The sequence below is a fragment of the Canis lupus genome, chromosome 24, assembly GCF_003254725.2.
Source record: "Canis lupus dingo isolate Sandy chromosome 24, ASM325472v2, whole genome shotgun sequence".
Taxonomy (NCBI): domain Eukaryota; kingdom Metazoa; phylum Chordata; class Mammalia; order Carnivora; family Canidae; genus Canis; species Canis lupus.
The window spans coordinates 16,549,359-16,567,889 of record NC_064266.1 but is presented as its reverse complement, the minus strand read 5'-3'; the positions used below and the strand labels follow the sequence as shown (position 1 = coordinate 16,567,889).

The 18,531-nt window shown below is 45.0% G+C and overlaps 1 protein-coding gene across 2 annotated transcripts in view; it reads left to right on the top strand.

Annotated features, from left to right (window-relative positions):
* The window catches only part of CDS2 (CDP-diacylglycerol synthase 2), a 61,980-nt gene extending 46,770 nt beyond the window's left edge, over positions 1 to 15,210 (top strand). For both annotated transcript variants that reach the window (XM_025469373.3, XM_049100639.1), the window contains exons 7-13: positions 107 to 189; positions 2,168 to 2,255; positions 2,803 to 2,871; positions 3,802 to 3,954; positions 5,424 to 5,543; positions 6,882 to 6,985; positions 7,230 to 15,210. In XM_025469373.3, the coding sequence (XP_025325158.2) occupies positions 107 to 189; positions 2,168 to 2,255; positions 2,803 to 2,871; positions 3,802 to 3,954; positions 5,424 to 5,543; positions 6,882 to 6,985; positions 7,230 to 7,362 (750 nt within the window). In that variant the 3' untranslated portion in view covers positions 7,363 to 15,210. The remainder of the gene's footprint in view (positions 1 to 106; positions 190 to 2,167; positions 2,256 to 2,802; positions 2,872 to 3,801; positions 3,955 to 5,423; positions 5,544 to 6,881; positions 6,986 to 7,229) is intronic.
* Positions 15,211 to 18,531: the final 3,321 nt, after the last annotated feature.

Below are 18,531 nucleotides of genomic sequence, written 5' to 3'. Positions count from 1 at the left end.
CTTTTTTTTTTTTTTTTAAGCTATTTTCTATTTGTTATTGGCTGTTATTTGAAGTTCCTTTCAGGGTAACATATAGGTCAAATGTATTTTTGATCATCTTTTGCAGTTTGGCTGGACCCATGTAACATTATTGATTGTTGTGACTCAGTCACATCTCGTTATTCACAACCTGTTTGAAGGAATGATCTGGTGAGTGATGTCAGTGAGGGAGATTTTCCCTTTTATTTTGTGGGTTTTCTCATGTCCAGTAGGCTGAGAACTCAAGCTTACCTTCTAAGCCAAGGAGTTCTTACCTTGAGCTACATCAAAATCCCCTGCAGGGCTAGTTACATACAACATACATCACTGGGCCTCCCTCCTGAGTTTCTACTTCAATAGATTCAGTAATGAGAATTTCTAGTATATTCCCGGGTGATGCTGCTGCTGCTGCCAGTACCTATACTTTGAGAACCTATATTCTAGACTAACAAATACATGGATAATTAAAGAATCAAAGACAATGCAACTGTATGGCAACAGGTTGGAAAAACTAAAGGAAACTTTCATGATCTGGGAAAATGTAAACTCCCAAAAGTCATGAAGAAGAAAACTTGAAAAGATCAAGAACTATAGAAGAACTTTGAAAATCGCCTAAGAATCCACACATGGGAAAAAGCAACCGATGATGATAGCAGAGTTTTATCTACCCCTTCATATGAAAGCTAATAAGCTGAGGGAGGTAGAAAGAAGAATGTTACACTGATTTCTTTAATGATTACAGGTAACCATTATAAATAAACTATTAGCAAATAGAATCTGGCAATGTGTCAAAAGAACCATATAGTAGTCATTACTTAGTAGATTTTTTTCCAGAAGTACAATGGTTTCAGCAAGAAATCTGTCAGGATTTACAGAAATCAGGAGGTTGACTGAGGAAGCTGGATGATCTTGGAGAGAAGATGAAGGCATATCCTAATTTATATGAGGTACTCAAGTGTGATTAAGACTCCAGATTGTGCCTCTGTTTTCAGATCTCAGAATGAGGTTATAGTAATACCTACCTCCTGAGGAATAAATTAGTAACTATAGTAAAGTGCTTAGAACAGAGACATAAATGTTGGCCTTGGGCACTATAACGTTTAAAACAATGATAATAATGGCCTAAGGAGGCACACAATCTTTCCCTTTCTTTCAGAGTTTTTGTTAGATAATTCTAAGGAATGGCCCATGATAAGTCCTTATCTTTAGGGCCAAACATACCACTTGGTTGTATGTGAATCATAGTAAAATTTCTGGTTATTGGTTTTCACTCAACCTATAGGATTTAATTATAGATGTAGAAAATATGAAGAGCAGAGAATATGTGCTAGAAGCCTCGACAAAGTAGAACTTTGACATTGTATGGGTTTGGGACGATACAGATGCTCTCTTAACAAACAGAAAATGTTGCCTCTAATTGATGAGTCAAGAAATCAGAGATTTATGTATATCATGTTAAATAAGGCAATTTAAATAGAGGACATTTTTAAAAAGTGATAATGGAGAGTGAGGAGAGCAGAACGATGGTACAGGTGTGAAGCTGTACGGCTCCTTTTTCGTGGTGGCGATCAGCAGGCCAGGGGTGATGGGTCAAGAAGATAGCTAGCTGTGTGGGGTGTGGGATGTGGTTCTGCGCTCAGCATAGCCCTAGGGAAATGTAGTGCTCGCTAGAGTTAGTCATAAACCATTTACAAAAAAAGTAGGTAAGTTATGAAATAAACATGAAATACACTGCATAGAATTATGTAGGTAACCACTAGAAGGAGAGAAGTCAGGAATGAGTACAAGTAATTATTTTGGGGGAATAGAGATAGGGATGAGGGAAACCGGGTAAACGTTTTCTTCTTTACAGTTCAAATTTGTATTACCACGTTTACACTGTGCATATATTACTTTTGTAAAAGAAAAAGCAAATGGCACTTTATAGAACACCATCATTTATTCAGGAGTTATTCAGAAAACATGTGAACGTCTGCTTTGTCCCTGGTACTAGGTATAGTTTGTCTGTTTTTTATTTCTTTCTAGCTTCTTTCATGGATAAGTACTTACAGGTTTGTTGGTATTGGAATTGATGAACGGCATTGTTTTGTAGACATCTGAGGTATTGCCATCTTGGGAAAGTTGATTTTTACTTTGGTTTGTTCCCTAGGTTCATTGTCCCTATCTCTTGTGTGATCTGTAATGACATTATGGCCTATATGTTTGGCTTCTTCTTCGGTCGGACCCCTCTCATTAAGGTAAGTGGGTCATCCTAACATGAAGTACTGCCATGAGGGAAGGGTGGTGCTTTCAGTACAAGCAGAGCAGCTTGGGAACAAAAGAAATCTAGCCTATGTATGTGTGTGTATCTTCAGTCATCCCAAAGAAAGTCTAGCTGGCAAGGACTTAGTTTTGAGAGAAAAGCCAAAGGAAGACATTTGACAACTATTCATAGAGAGGAAAAGAGCTAATAGAATGTTTATAGACAAAATAGGCACATTTTGGGGGCTTTGGTCTGAATATGAGTGTTGTCATTAAATTAGTATACCCTTTCCTAATTATCTGACTTGAATGACTAATTGGGACAGAAAGGAAACTGAGGGGTATGAGGCTGGGAGTGGAGTAAGGAGATCCAGTATAGGGTTATTTTAGAAGGGGAGGTGGTTAACAGAATGAGGTGGGGCTTTTTGTTTTCTTTTGTTTTTTGTTTTTTTTTTATAGTAGAAAGATTTTAAACAAGTAATCATTGTTTCCAAAGCCAGTTGTCAAAATGCCCTTTGTTAAGAATTTGTTCTTTGTCCCTAGCTGTCCCCGAAGAAGACCTGGGAAGGCTTCATTGGAGGATTCTTTGCTACAGTGGTGTTTGGCCTGCTGGTAAGTGGTGGTTCCCTGCTGCTTGGGGGAATGGACAGAGACCTCACACCTACCATCAAAGCTTGCCGAGGGCTAGAGAGCTGGTTTCCTGAGGCCAAGGACTCTGTCCCACTGAGTGATTACCTCACCCCGTGAGGGGCATGAGCATGGCCTGCTCTGTCACTGGCTCAGCAGAGTCAGCTGTCCTTCATCTGCCAGTTTTCAAACAGGGTCTTGGTAGTTGAGGAGCAGGGGGCCAGATGCACCTGTACTCCTCTCATGCCAAGGCGTGGTGACACTCAGCAGGTAATGTCCTTATCTACACATTTGGTATTTCAAGGTTGAGTGCTTGGTAGCTGAGAGTAGGAGGTGAGGTGAGTTATGTCACTCCAGCCCAGGTTCTCTCCCATGTGTGCCCTGTGGGAGGAGGATGATCTTCCCACCCTTTCTGGAGCATTCCCTGCTTCTGACCATCAGGCCAGCTTCTCTTTTCAGAAGTGCCAGCCGTCCTCCAGTACTGGTTCCTTTACTTCCTTGCTCTTCTATATTCTTCCTCTAGGCTGGCTGTCTCTCACTATACCACTCCCTGACAACATGCCTCCAGTTCAAATTAAATTAAGAGATCTTGAGAAAAAGGGACCATTGCTCCCCTAAATGGGGAGAAGCTTCTTGTAGTCCTTTGCCCAAATTCCTTCAGGTCTTTCCTGGATTTCGATCTGGGTGTTTGGGCAACTATGTGTAAAGCCTCAGTGGGCCATGAACCTCTTTTTCAATTCTTTTCCAAACTCAGGCAAAATACTTGTGGGGAAGCATGAACCTCTGATTTAGTGCACAGCTCACAGTTAGCAGGGTCCTAGGCGCTGTGAGAGATGCAGTGAAACCCCATGCGAGCTGCTCAGGCAGGATGGCTGGGACTTGTATCTTCTGCCCAACTCTGCTCTTTATCTTCAGCTGTCCTATGTGATGTCCGGGTACAGATGCTTTGTCTGCCCTGTGGAATACAACAATGACACCAACAGCTTTACTGTGGACTGCGAGCCCTCCGACCTCTTTCGTCTGCAGGAGTACAACATTCCTGAGGTGATCCAGTCAGTCATTGGCTTGGTATGTGCCACTCACGTTGGGCAAACTATCCCTGGTTAGCTAGTGACTGCAGAGAGCGAACCCTCTCTCCACCATGGCAACTCCCTCAAGAAAAAACCTTGCTTCCTCCCTCCACAGTGCTGCAGATCCCAGCGTGGAGGAGACTTGTTCAAGTCAGATAAGGGTGAGAACAGAAGGAAACACTTCAGCTCACTTCAATTCATTTAGACCAGTGGTTCTCAAACTGTGGTCTGGGGAGTCCCTGAGATCCTTTTAGGGAATCTCTGAGGTCACAGTTATTTTCATAATGATATAATAACATTATTTGCCTTTTTTAACCTTGTTGACATTTGCTGTGAAAGGTGAAAAGCAGTTGTGGGTAAACTTGCTGATACTCTAGCATGAGTGAAGGCAGTGGCACCTAACTGAACTAAGACATTGGATTCTTCATGCCACACACTTGCTGTAAGAATAAGGTAGTTCCTCTTAAGAGTGTCTTTGGTGAAACCATAAAATGATTCATTTTATTAAATCCTGACCCTTGAATACATACCTATCTAGTACTCTTACACACACAAATAGAAAGTATTCATTTCCTTTACCTAAAGAAAAGCAGACATGTACCTGTTTGAATTATGAGCTGAGCTAGCTGCTTTTTTATAGGGACATAATTTTTACTTGAACTGACTAGTTTTTCAACTTTGCATATTTGACAAACATTTTCTTTGAAAACGGATGAAGTCAGCCTGTCACTTCAAGGAAAACACCTGACAGTGATTGTTACCAATGATAGAATTTGGCTTCCTAGTGAAAATTAGTATTTTGGAAAGCATATACCTGTCACTGGAGCTTGACAGCTTCCTAATACTTCAAAGCTTTGTGGATGTGAGCTGCAATGATTTTTGTGTGTGGGATTTTTATAATGATTTTAACATAATGATTATTTTGACATGTGTTTTGACATTGTTTATAGCAAAATGTGTCTACATTTGGAAGATTTATATAACTTAGTGAACTGTCATTTTCTAAATGGCCAATGCATGGTGTTTAAACTGTCAGGTGGGGTAAAAGATTCATTCAAAGTGTAAGACAGACCCATGGATTTCAATGTTAAGAGTATTATAAGTTCATTCATTGGATTTCAAATTCCACACTGCACCAAATTTTTAAGAAACTACCACTTGTCCAGTTCTGGTGTAGTGTCAGAGAAGAATACCTATAATTATCTGAAAAGACAATGCTAAAATACTCTTCCTTCTTTCAGCTACTGTGTAAGGCTGGATTTTTTCCACATGCTTCAACTAAAACATCATATTGCAACAGACTGAATGCATAAATGTTCTCTATTAAGCCAGGCATTAGAGATTTATAAACAAACAAAATCTAGTTTTCTTACTAATTTTGTTTTTGGGGGAGAAAATATAGTTCATTTCATAAAGAGTTATTTATGTTAACAAGGCATCTTGACTGATTTCATTTATTCTTCTCAGACAACAGTCTGGATGTACCCCTTCCAGATTCACAGCATTGCCCTGTCCACTTTTGCCTCGCTCATCGGCCCCTTTGGAGGTTTCTTCGCAAGTGGATTCAAACGAGCCTTTAAAATCAAAGTAGGAAAACTCTCTTCTCTGTTGTTCTTGTTGTCTCTCAGCCTGATATCCTCCTTTCCCTCCCCATCAACCACCACCTCCTTCAAAATACCAAGCTGTAAACTGACTAATATGTGTGCTCTTCTTCACTTATGGGTGGAATTTAGGCTGGTTAATTAAAAGTACATTGTTTCTGGGGCTCCTGAGTGGCTCAGTTGGTTAAGTGTCCAACTGTTTATTTCAGCTCATGTCATGACTCTCAGGGTCGTGAGATTGAGCCCCATGGGTGGAGCCTGCTTAAGATTCTTTCTCTCTGTCCCTCTGCACATCTACCCCCACCCCCTGCCCACTGCCTTATGTTCTCTAAAAAACAACAACAACAACAACAACAACAAAACAAGAGTAACATTGTTTCCAAGAAAATTCAGTATAGTTGACCCTTGAACATGCAGGGGTTAGAAGCACTGCTCCCTTCCACCATCCCCATTCTCCCACACAGTAGAAAATTCACATATAACTGTTTACTGGAAGAATTACTGATAAACAGTTGATTAACACATATTTTGTATGTTATATGTATTATAGACTGTATTCTTACAATAAAGTAAGCTAGAGAAAAGAAAATGTGATTAAGAAAATTAGAAAGAGGGACACGTGGGTGGCTCAGTGAGTGAGCATCTACCTTCAGCCCAGGTCATGATCCCGGGGTCCTGGGATCGAGTCCTGCATCAGACTTCCTGCATGGAGCCTGCTTCTCCCTCTGCCTGTGTCTCTGCCTCTCTCTCTGTGTCTCTCATGAATAAATAAATAAAATCTTTAAAAAAAATTGTGAGAGAAAACACATTTACATTACTGTATTTACTGAAAAAAATTCAAGTATAAGTAGACCCATGTAGTTCAAACCCCTGTTGTTCAAGGGTCAACTGTAGTTGGATTTTCAGTTTATTTGTTAATATATGTTGTATCTTTCTTCAGAAGAAACCTTTTACCATAAGATTGTGTTCTATAATACACTCAGCATTTGAATCAACACTTCTGGTTTTTTTTTTTTTTTTAAGATTTTATTTATTTATTCATGAGAGACACAGAGAGAGAGAGGCAGAGACAGGCAGAGGGAGAAGCAGGCTCCATGCAAGGGGCCCGACTTGGGACTCGATCCCGGGACTCCAGGATCACTCCCTGGGCCAAAGGCAGGCGTTAAACCGCTGAGCCACCCAGGGATCCCCCTGAACCAACACTTCTTACTTTCTATTGCCCTTAGCTACTCAGGACATTAGTGGGGCATTGACAAGGGACCATAGGCCAGGGTTTGGTGTTGGCCTAGCCCAGGCTCACCAGTCCTTCCTCTGCCTCAAACAGGACTTCGCCAACACCATTCCTGGCCATGGAGGCATCATGGATCGCTTTGACTGCCAGTACCTGATGGCCACCTTTGTCAACGTGTACATTGCCAGTTTTATCAGGTACTGTGCCATTCCATCTGAACCATGTTGGTGGAATTTTGAATGTGGTGAAATTCTAGAATTTGAGCTACAAATCAGTTGGAGTGAAAAGCGTCCCAAACACGAATGCAGTTTTTAGTTGTACTCTGTCTGGATTCTCTAAGGGCCCCCCATCCTGCCCTCCATGAGTAGAGAATCCAGAGAGAACAGCAACCATTTGGGTAATCAGGCTGATGGGCTCCTGTTTCCTCACATTCTCTTCCAGGGGCCCCAACCCAAGCAAGCTGATTCAGCAGTTCCTGACCTTGCGTCCAGATCAACAGCTTCACATCTTCAACACACTCAGATCTCACCTGGCTGACAAGGGGATGCTGACAGTTGCCACGGAGGATGAATAGGGGCCCTGGGGCTGAGACAGCAGGAGCAAACGGAGCAAGGGGCCAGGTTCCAAGGCAAGCCCCACTGATGTGATTCAGACAATGACGAGGCTTCAACTCACTGTTTTTCTTTTTTTTTTTTTTTGGGGGGGGGGGGGTTAGAGTGTTTTTTATTTGTGGGTTTTAAAAACAATCTGTATATACTGTCTTTGTGCTTATGATTTGGGTCGTGGATAAACTACAGCTTTGAGTTGGAAAGAAGTCACGGGGGTAAGACCATTTGGGTTTTTTAAAAAAAGTTTTAACCTGAAAGACAGTGTTGTCCAACCAGGGTGCATCTGCTTGTGCTTCTTGCTCCCAAGCTAGAGCCTCTGTTTCTGGGCTCGATCAGAAAGTGGATGTTCATCTGTGTCTGATCAGTTCAGGGGGTCCCCTGGCCTGTCGTCTTTGTAGCTGCTCCCAGCTGGGAAGAGGTGCATAGCTTGGATGTCTTTGCTACTGGAGAGCTTTCACCTGGGCTTCTCAAGAATTCCTGCCCTGGAATGATGGGACAATTGCCTTCTGTACGCCGGAGGGACAAAAGTTTGTTAATTAGATAAGCATTCTACCCACAAAGTCCTGCGGAGTGTGAGCTCTGCTTTGATATGGGTTCACCTTACTTCATCATAGACCGAAAGGCGGCTTCAATAGTTTTTTCTTCAGGAAGCACGAGAAATTATTTATAATAGTCTGAAAAAATACACTGTAATATTTCAAGTGTATGCAGTAGAATGTACTGTAACCGAGCCCTTTTCCACAGGTTATAGACTCAAGTGGCTCCTCTTGGGTAGTCCAGCTATGTCTTTTCAGGGACGCTACTGTTCACGTTTGTGCTGTAGACTTGTTGCTGCTGAATCCTTTCTGGGGGCTTTCCTGTTAGGCAGGGAGCAGGGGGCTTCTTGTTCACTCACCCTTTGCCTGACCGACCACCCTAATAGCTGCTGTGTTGTATATATACTACCCTTACGGCAAGTGTGTATCTGTGTGTTTTAAAAAATCACTTCTTTCTTACAGTGATTTCAATTGTACCATGACTTCTTCACTGAAACCACAAAATCCTGCTTACAACTCTGGAAAACCTAACCTGATTAGAGGTGTGACTATTCTGAAGATTACATGCACATTTATATATATATATATATATATATAATATATATATATATATATAATATTATATATATAATGTGACCAGTTTAGATGTAGTTTGTATTTTATTGAGGGACCTTTTTTTCTTTTAAACTGTGATTTTTTTTTTTCCCCCTGCCTGATTATAGGAGTGAGGTTGACTTTGGGGCAACAAGTTCTTTGTCAGGACAAGAAGGGAGGTTAGGAGAGAGAACTTGGTGCCCAGGTGTTCGGTTATTCTGTGCCATGGTGGTTCTCATTGCCAAATGAGGGTGCAGTGACTTGCTTCAGCACCTTGGTCTGCTATTGGTTCATTCTGTTTCTGTTTAAATCAGCCTTCCCTGGATGTTCACAGTCAGCTTAGGTCACTGATATGTCTGGCGCAGGGCAGCCGGCCCCTCTCAACATTGCAGCTCATGATCACTGCGTGGCTTTCTCCACGTTTGCAGCACTGAAGCCACTTTCCCCCCTCTGAGCTTGTACTTCCATTTCAGTACATGGCTTTTCTGGTTCAGGGCCGAGGCCCCTTAAAAACAAAATGGGTTTTTACATGGGGTTTCCGTTCTGGCTGTGTGATCCTGATGTGACCATCTGGCAGGACACAGCACTTTCTTGGTCCTCATCTTGAGTGCTCCCCTAATTCCAGTGTTCTGTGATTCTGGCTGAGCAAGTTCATGTCACCAGAGGCTAATTGTGGGTATCGAGTTGTGGCCTGGGCACCCAAACAGCAAGAGATTTCAGGCCATTACTAAATGCCTGACCTTGAGATGAGTCAGTAGCTCACTGATAAATCTTTTTTTTTTTTTTTTTTTTCACTGATAAATCTTAAACAGTGAAGGTCATTAGTAACAAATCTAGTTTTCACATTGAAGAATGAACTTGGTTTCTGAAACCAGAGACACAAGGGGTTGGTTGTTTCTGTTGCCTTAGTGTGGGCATATGGTGGGGGCCTTGGTGGCTGGAGCCCAGCAGCCCTTGCAGAAGACTGTCTTTGGGATCAGGGTGCCTGGCACCTTCCTCTGTGGAAGTGGTCACCGAGGGGGCCTCTGGGGTCCTAGGAAACTGAAGCTGGATTCTCACTAGAGCTCTCAGCAAGAAGCCCAGAAGGTCAGCTTGGGTTTTATCTTCTGTTTTCCCCACCTGCTTTCTGGTCAGAGAAGAGGAATTTCCTAGAGCCTAGTAGCCAGGAAAGCAAAGCCACCTTGTGTCTCTGAATATGCACAGTGTTTTTCCTTCTCCCATTTGTTAGGATATTTCACCGTATGGTCAAGATGTAGGAGACTATTTTAACATACTCCTGGACTGATCTTCATGAATGGCATAACTTGCTTCAGATCCATTTTTTTGTGTGTGTGAGAAATAAAATGTGACCGAAACTGTGTGCTCTCCCTTGTTGTGACTTCAGTTTCTCCCTCCCATGTGTGGTTTTCCATTCCCCACTTGTTTCTGCATCATTATTATCTTGCAGTCCTAATTTAGAAACCTTTGTTTTTTGCTCAGAATCTAGTGATTTCTGGAGGCACCTCAGGTCGGAGTCCTGAGCACCTTACTAGTGAGGTCACTGAGGGTCAGAGCAGCGAGAGTGCTTCTCCAGGGTCACCGGGCAGAGGCAAGCCTCATTCCACCTTGCACTGCCCCGCTCACCAGGATAGGGATGATCCCTGGCCCCACTTGCTTTTGTGAGATGGTGTTAAGTGTGCCTGGAATTCTGCAGCATTGGTTCTTCAAGCCGAGGAGGCCCAGCACCAGGTTGGCACTTACAGAGGGAGCTGATGAGCAAGGGTGTCCTGGAAACCTGGAGGTGGGGAGGGGTTCTGCAGAGGGCTGGGCCTGAGCATCCTCCCTGGTGAGCCCAACTCGTGACTGCTCATGGGATGCCTGAGTCTTTTCCCCTTCACCACCCTCAGCATTGAGAAAGTGTACATGTATGTTTTGCTTCTGAGAGTGAAATCCCTAAGGCAACCTGGATCTTATTTGTGCTTATTATTTTTTGCCTGTTTCATATTCTGAGCATATTAGTAGCTACAGTATAATTATATTTTAAGTTATTTACTCTTAGTGTTTTTTTATATTTTGTATCTCTAATTCTATAATGTATGTCTGAAATTAGTGTCTCACTTTTAGAAGGGGTGGAATGTAACATTTAATCTTATACAGGTGGACTTTGGAGCCATTTTCATAGTATTTGTTTTTTCCCACTGGGCCGCTTCTCCTGTAACTTATATTTTTGGAATCTTCCTGCATAACACATTTTAAAGATTAAACAGACCCTGAATTGAATCTAAGCTACGTTGCTGAGTTGGCTGGAAGATGATCCTAATGGTTTCCTGAGTTCAGATCTTCAAACTGTCCACGAGTCCCCAGCAGGCTCAGCGGCATCCCCATGTCGATGGAGGTGGTCGGGAGGATGTAAATGACTCAGGGCAAAGAGTGTTACTGCTCAGAAAACTCAGCAATGGCCTTTCTCTATTAGGAACCTGCCCTAGGTCAATTTCTAAGTAAGTAGATTTCCATTACTCTATGCAATGTGATCCGTCATTCTGGAACCTCTTCCTGTGTCCATAATATTTTAGGCACCGTCACTGGCTTCCAGAGTAACTCCATCTGGGCCTACCTTCCTTTCCCATTGTGATGATGTGCTGAGTATCAGGTGGAGTAGTGAGGGGGTGGTTTTACTTTTCCCAGGGTTCCCGTTCTTCCAGAGTCAGGGAGGGGAGGAACGGCTAGGAGGAGGATGTCCAGGTGGCTGTTTAGACATCACAAGACAGTGAACCATGGGCATACTCACTGTGCTTGTGTGCAGCAGGGACTCTGAAGAAGCAGCTATAACAAATCCTCAGCTTCTTCCCTAGAGGGGCTGATTCTTGGCCAGAGTCTCATTGTTCTGTCCTTGTCTTGGTCAAAAGGAACTTCTCTTTCCCTTGATCACTCTCCACACAGTTGTCCATTTTCCAGTTTTTGAAAGACATTTGACACTCCCATTGTCTGATTTGGTTTCCCTTGTTGGGTAAGGGCCTGATGGCCTGATCTGCAGAGGGTGCTGCTCTTGGCCCATATGATCAAGAGTGAACAGTCTCTTCTAGGCCCACCTCATCTTGGTCCTGGACTCTGCTCATCCACATCTCTGCAGCAGGCAGGCATTCTCAGTGAGGAATGGAGTCCCAGCTGCTGACTGCTTGTACCACTGTCCAGTGTTCCTGTCTTTCTGTTCCTCCTGGCTCTGCCCTGTCACCGCCTTTCAGGTTGACTAGTAGGGACCTTACTACCTGGGCTCTCAGGTGGCTAGAAGTTATTCTTACCTGGGGCTGTCTCTTAATGGAGTAAGACTTTCACCTGTTTGTAGGTGGACTGTGTTTTCAAGAGCGAAGAGCTCACAGCTATGAGGGCAATTTGGGAGATATACTTTGGATGTTGGGGTTTGTAGAATATTTGAGTAATTTATGAGACTAGAGGGCAGAATATGTGGCATCTTAAGATTTTATGGGTAGTGGGTTTCAAATCTCTTGGCCTTTTGAAGACCCTGTCCCATCTCCTTCCCCTCTCCACCAAATGCCTATCTGCTGAGGCTCCTTTTTATTCTTGAGCAAATAAGATACCAGCAGTGTGTTATTATTATTAATAATAATAGTTGCAATAATAGTCATAGCGCTTAATATGTGCCAGGTATAATGCTAAGGGTTTATATACATTATCCCTTTTAATCCAGAAAACAGCCTTTGATTAGATATTATTGTCCTCATTTTATAAATAAGGAAACCAAGGCACCATGACAGGCTGATCTCACTGGTTAAGAAGATAGACTTCGGGCTCGAATAGCCCTAGGTTTAGGCAGGTTACTAAATCTGATGGGGTCTGACAGTCACCTCCCACAAGGGGTTATTCTGAGGATTTTATGAGCTAATGCATGTAAGCATTTAGCACGGTGCCTGGCACTTAGTAAGCACTCAATAAATGGTAGTTCTTGTCAAATTCAATAAGTAATTTGAACCGAAGTTAGTGTAATGCCAGAGACTGGGTTCTTAGTCACTACACTGTTACTTGCCCTGCACACAGCCTGGGTTTTCACAGTCTAGAAGATTTTGAGAGAGGCAGGCCAACTTTAACACCCACCTACAGTGTGTGGGTGCATCAGACTTCATTTAGAAGGCTAGCCTGACAAAGGGAAAGAAGACATGATGATGGGCAGCAATTCTTCACTCTTAGTTAGAGTGGTTTCCGTGAGGTCTTGCCCACTTTCTGTTGCCCATGGCCTGGGCTCTCCTTGGAGAAGGTTCTTACCTCTTGCCTGATGCTGCCTCCACTCCATGAGAGGTGAGGTCTTGTGACTCACTCTGGACCCCATTTTCCTTTGTACACAGCTCAGTGGCCTGAGCAGTATCCTGTATGGGTGGGCCTCTTAAGGGCCAAGGAGAATGGGGAAAAGAGAAACCTATGTGGCAGATTATAGTACTGATGGAAATCTTAGAAGTTCTGCCCATACCCTCACAACATAAGTCAGGGGCCTTGTGTTTCGTGCTTTCTTAAAAGTATTAATGGGCAAGGGGTGCCTAGATGGCTCAGTTGCTTAGGTGTCTGCCTTCAGCTCAGGCCATGGTCCCAAGGGTCTTGGGATTGAGCCCCGTGTCAGGCTCCCTGCTCGGCGGGGAGCCTGCTTCTTCCTCTTCCTTTGCTGTTCCTCCTGCTTGTGCTCTCTATCTCAAATAAATCAAATCTCTTAAAAAAAAAAAAGGTATTAATGGGCTAGAAGCAGATGACCTCTTGAGAGGCTAGATGGCATGGAGTATTTGTTTCTGGTGGAGTCTCGTTTAGCTAGAATCAAGGTTAGTTTAAAGGATCAGATAGGTGTGTGATGAATGAACGGAAAACAAGCACTGGGATTGCGTGAACAATATTTCACTTAGTTTTCCAAATGGAGATGGGGACTTGAGGGAGGGCATGTGTTTGAGGTGGAGGGTTCTTTGCTTTGAAGGAATCTTGCTGACAGAATCCATGAGAGTCTCAAGCCAATGGAATAATCATAACTACCAATTGACCATGGACTGTTTCCTGGGTGTTGTTGGGGAATGAAGACTAGACTCAAAGCCCCGTTGTATTTAAAGAATGGTCTCTTCCCTTCAGTTAAATAATGAAGTAATGACTATGAATGGAATCAGGAGAAGGTTGTAGAAGTGTTCAGTAAGCATCTGCTCTGACAGGCTGATCTTAGTTTGCCCTCACGCCCTCCTGGACTCATATTTGCCAGGCCTGGCACTTCTTCCCTAATTATTGCATCTGATGGACACAGGTTGCCGTCTGTCTGTGAAGAAATGGGCTCTCAACTGGGGACAGGGGCCCTCTGGACATCGGGGCGACAATGCCCTGTGTTGGTCTCCTGGGCACAGGGCAGGGCCTACCTAGCTCCTTGCAGCCTCCCTAGGGCTTTACCTAAGTAACACTCACAGGGTGTAAGTGGACTTAGCCACCTGGTGATTCTGTCCCAAGTGAAATTGTGTCTCTGATACTGTTTTTGTCCTTGGCTCCCGGAACACATCTGCTTCTCCCCTTCATTCAGTTTATGGACTGGGCTTGCTGCCTTTGTGCCTAGAAATGCCAGAATAGGAAGGGAATTCTAGTTGGCAGAATGAATATCCATATTCTTCTAAGAATGTCCTTCATGTGCTGCTTTGTTTTCATTCACAGAGTGTCGTGTCACTCCTTAGGTCATCCTGGCTGGGTATCTGGGGAACTGGTTAGAAAGGGGAAGAGATGAGTGGACATCATGGCCAATAAAAGCAAAGGACTTGGAGCTGCAAGAACAAGTCAGGACAGAATGCAGAGATTTGTTGCCCTCCACCCAGAAGACGGGTGAGAAGCCACAGGAGGCAAAGGAGAGGCCAGGCAGGAGTCCTGTGGCTGAGGGCAGACTAACGGGGGGCCAGCCCTGTGTTTTGTGGGTGCAGGGACCAGAAACAGAGCTCAGAAGCCTATCCAGGAAGATTCAAAGCTCACGGAATATGGACTATCCTCTGGAGCTGATGCTGATAGCAAATTTTTATTGATGCTTCATACTTTCCTAAAGGGAAGGGGAAAACCAAAGTGGGTGAGGTAGGGGGCCCCTCTGTGGAAGCCCCAGGAGCTCTGGGGTGTTGGGGGAGCTGGGCACAGCTGTGGAGCTGCTCCTCAATTCTGTCTTGCTCTGAGGATTGATTTAACCCGAAAGCTCCCCCAGACAGAAACGCCTCCCTGCCCCATTGGGGAGTGCCAGGCAGTCACCTGTGGCCCATCCCAGCTGTGTCTGTGCCACCCAGAGGTTAGCCTGTGTGTACCCTGCCTCCTCAAGGTCAGTGTCTCTGCTCCTCCCCTCGTGCGGTGTGATTCAGTCACGTCAGACGGGTAAACTGGTACTAACACTTGCTTTTCCTGCGCTCACACACTGGTAGCCTTGGAGCAGCTCTTGGGGGTGTATGGAGCCCACCTGACAGTCCTTAGGGCCTCCCCAGATAGGTGTGCTGCGGCTGTGCCCTTTACCTGACCTGGGGGTTTGCGGAATCCATGTGTATTAGCCACAGCTGACCTTTCTCTGTGTTCTGATCTGTGTTGGAACAGTACATGTAGATTCTTTTTCAGTGCAGTTCCAGAACATCATGTATTGTACATTGGGAAATATTTACCTTATTTATATACCTGAATGTTCCTGTTACACAAATAAACATCTATTAAGTTCTGTATTGTTTGTGGTTTCTGATGGGGGAGGAGTGCCTTGTGAAGGGTATGGGTGCGTGGGACTTGGCTCGAAATGGGGCGGGGGGGATGCGGTGTGGAACCAGCATCCTTTCCCAGAATGCTGCCACCCCTGCCAGCTTCTAAAGACATTCTGCCCTTGGCCTTTGCAACCTGCTCTCTTGGCTTTGGTCCGGCTTCCCTAACTCTTCCTCCTCAGCCACTTTTCTGAGTATCCTTTTCCACCTGTCTGTCCCTGAGATTGTGGCACTCTGCCTGAGGCTTTCTCCACCCCCCACAACTGAACTCTGTCCTGGGTGTATTGACCCACTCCCAGGGCTCTGATTACCACACTCACCTCCACGATTCCCAAGTCCACACCCCTAACCCACATGGGCTGCGAGGCCTCTTCATGTGGAGTTTGCATGACCAAACCCAGACCCTGGCCCTTTACCCACACGTGCCCTAGCCCAGTGTTTTGTTCCACAGCCAGTACTTAGGAGCGATCTCATCAGTAAACACAGCCTGCCCATTCTTTTTGTTTTTTTCTTAAAGATTTCATTTATTTATTCATGAGAGAGAGAGAGAGAGAGAGAAGCAGAGACATAGGCAGAGAGAGAAGCAGGCTCCCTGAAGGGAGCCTGATGCGGGACTTGATCCCAGCATCCCGGGATCCTGACCTGAGCCAAAGGCAGACGCTAAACCACCCAGGTGCCCTGACAGCCTGACCATTCTACGTTCATCCTGCCCACCGGAGAAACGGTGGGGCCCCAGTCCTCTGTCCATGTGCTGAAGGCTCTTGTCCTGGCTTGTGAGGTCCATCTGCTGGCTCTGAGGAGGCCCCAGTCAATGGCATCAGGGCCCATCTCCTGTGGGCACCTCTGCAATTGACTGCATCTGGTGACCTTCCACCTCAGAGCCTCTATGCTTAGGTCTTGATGATCTCCATGCATTCGGCAAACGTTCCTGGAGGGCCTGCTCTGTGCTTGACCCATCTGGTTGCTGGGAATGCAGCAACAAAGTCCCTGTTCTCATGGAATTCATTTTAAGAGAGGGTGGCAGACACGTGAAAAAGGTAGTATGTTAGTTGGAGAAAATGTAGCCAGGGGAGGAGAATGCCAATGGGGAGAGATTATTTTAAATAGGGTAATTGGGGAAGGCCTTGCTACCAAGGTGAAGTTTAGGCCACTGGATGCATTGAAGGGTAGGGGGAGGGTGTTGGGGCAGGTGTGCAGCAAAATGCAAAATGTCCTCAAGGAGCTACAGTGATGGAGCAGGGTGAGTGGAGAGGGGCAGTGGTAGGAAATGAGGTCCCAGAGATAGGATGTTATTATGCAGGGTGAAGCCATTGGCTTTTACTTTGTGCGAGATGAGAGCTGTTGGAGAGTTTGGAACCAAGGAGTGACTTGATCTGATGTTTGTTTTCAAACTCACTTGGCTGCTGTGTTAAGAACAGATTTCAGAGGGGTGGAAGCAGGAGGACCAGAGCGAGGGACACAACAATCGAGACAGCAGAAGACAGTGACTCAGCATGAGAGGTGGTATAGTGAGAAACAGAATCATCAGAATTTGCTGAATGATTTTATATAGCATGGGAGAGGAGTGAAAGATGGCTATGATGCTGTTGGCCTGGGCAACTGGAAGAGTGGTGGCACCATTTTGGGGGGCCGAAGAAGGCTGCAGGAGAACAGGTTTGGGGTAGGAGGTGGGGCAGAGAGGGAAGATCAGGAGTTTGGTTTTGGATACAGTAGGTCTGATGTGCCTTGAAATATCCATGTGGGGATGTCCAATCCAGGGGATGTGGATATTATTCTGTACCAGGAGCCAGGAGACTAGGTGAGACAATTGATGGGAAGGAGTTCAGATCCAAAGCCAAGCCCTCTGTTCATTGTTCTGGACTTAGGGATCTACTTCTTTTCACCTGGGGCCCTTCCCCTCATGCCTTCTATGAGATGGTCTCATGCCTCAGACAATCCAGCATTTGAGCCAAGACAAAGACCTGTATGGAGTTTGTCTTCGGATGGCCCCCTCCCACCTGATAACAGAAGTGGCTGCTAACTTCCTCCTGGGGAAGAGGGCCAGAATTTTAGAGGCCCTTTCCTCAAGAAGGAGGGGTGCCATTACTTTTTTGGCCTCTTGGGGGAAAGTGGCAGAGGGAAACAAAGCAAGAATGACTTCTGTATTCTGATGTTCAGAGGACAGGCAGTTGGGATAGAAAGCCCAGAGAATGGACTGATGGCCTGACCGTGACATAATCACAAGCCATTACCTCCCCATAAAAGCCATTGCTAGTTCCAAAATCAAAGCCCAGGTTGCTGTCAAATGGAATAAAACCATGTTGCCATTCCCTTAATTCCTGCCTCTTCTCAATTTTAACAAGAAAGCCCAGCACATTTTCAGGGTCAAATGTACGTGCGTTGGAGACTAGGTTCAGGGTTAAGTCTGATTTCTATTTGAGGGTGTTTGAAGTTGTTATTCCTACAGTGAAGATGGGCCCTCCAATCTTATTCATGTGGTCCTGATTTCTCTGAGATTCCAAGAGTCTTAGAGGTAGTGCTTGCTTTTTTTCTTTTCTTTTTTCTTTTCTTTTCTTTCTTTTCTTTCTTTTCTTTTCTTTTCTTTTCTTTTCTTTTCTTTTCTTTTCTTTTCTTTTCTTTTCTTTTCTTTTCTTCATGAGAGAGAGAGAGAGGGGCAGAGACACAGGCAGAGGGAGAAGCAGGCCCCATGCAGGGAGCCTGACGTGGGACTCGATCCCGAGTCTCCAGGATCAGGACCTGAGGCGAAGGCGGTGCTGAGCCACCTGGGCTGCCCAAGGTAGTGCTTTCTAAGCCAGTGATTCTCAAGCTTGGCTGCACATTAGAATCACCTGAGGAAATTGAAAAAAAATCTCCATGCCCAGGCAGCACCACAAGCCAATTACCTCAGAATCTCTGGGGCTGGGACCCTGGCATGGGTGTTTGAAAGAAATTCTCTGGCTGATTCCAATGTGTAGCCAAGATTGAGAACTGGTGGTTGAAACTCCCTCCAGTGAGTTGATTCCCTCCCAGACATCCCCTCGCCCTCTTGGGGGAGTGTCTCCAGTCGCTAGTCCCAGGGTCCCTGAGGTGAGCTTTCTGGATTAATCCCTGGAATGGTGTTGCCCACCATGGCTACAGTGTGGAATGACATGCCTCCACCTAGTGCTCATTCCTTTTCCCTGTATCTCAGAGACTGAGTCTTCATCTATTTCGCTTCACAAATGCCTGTAATATTTGCCGGGTACTCCCAGGTGGCTCCTGCCCTTGCCACCCAGGCTGCTCTTCTGTAGCTGTCCCATCTTATGCCCTT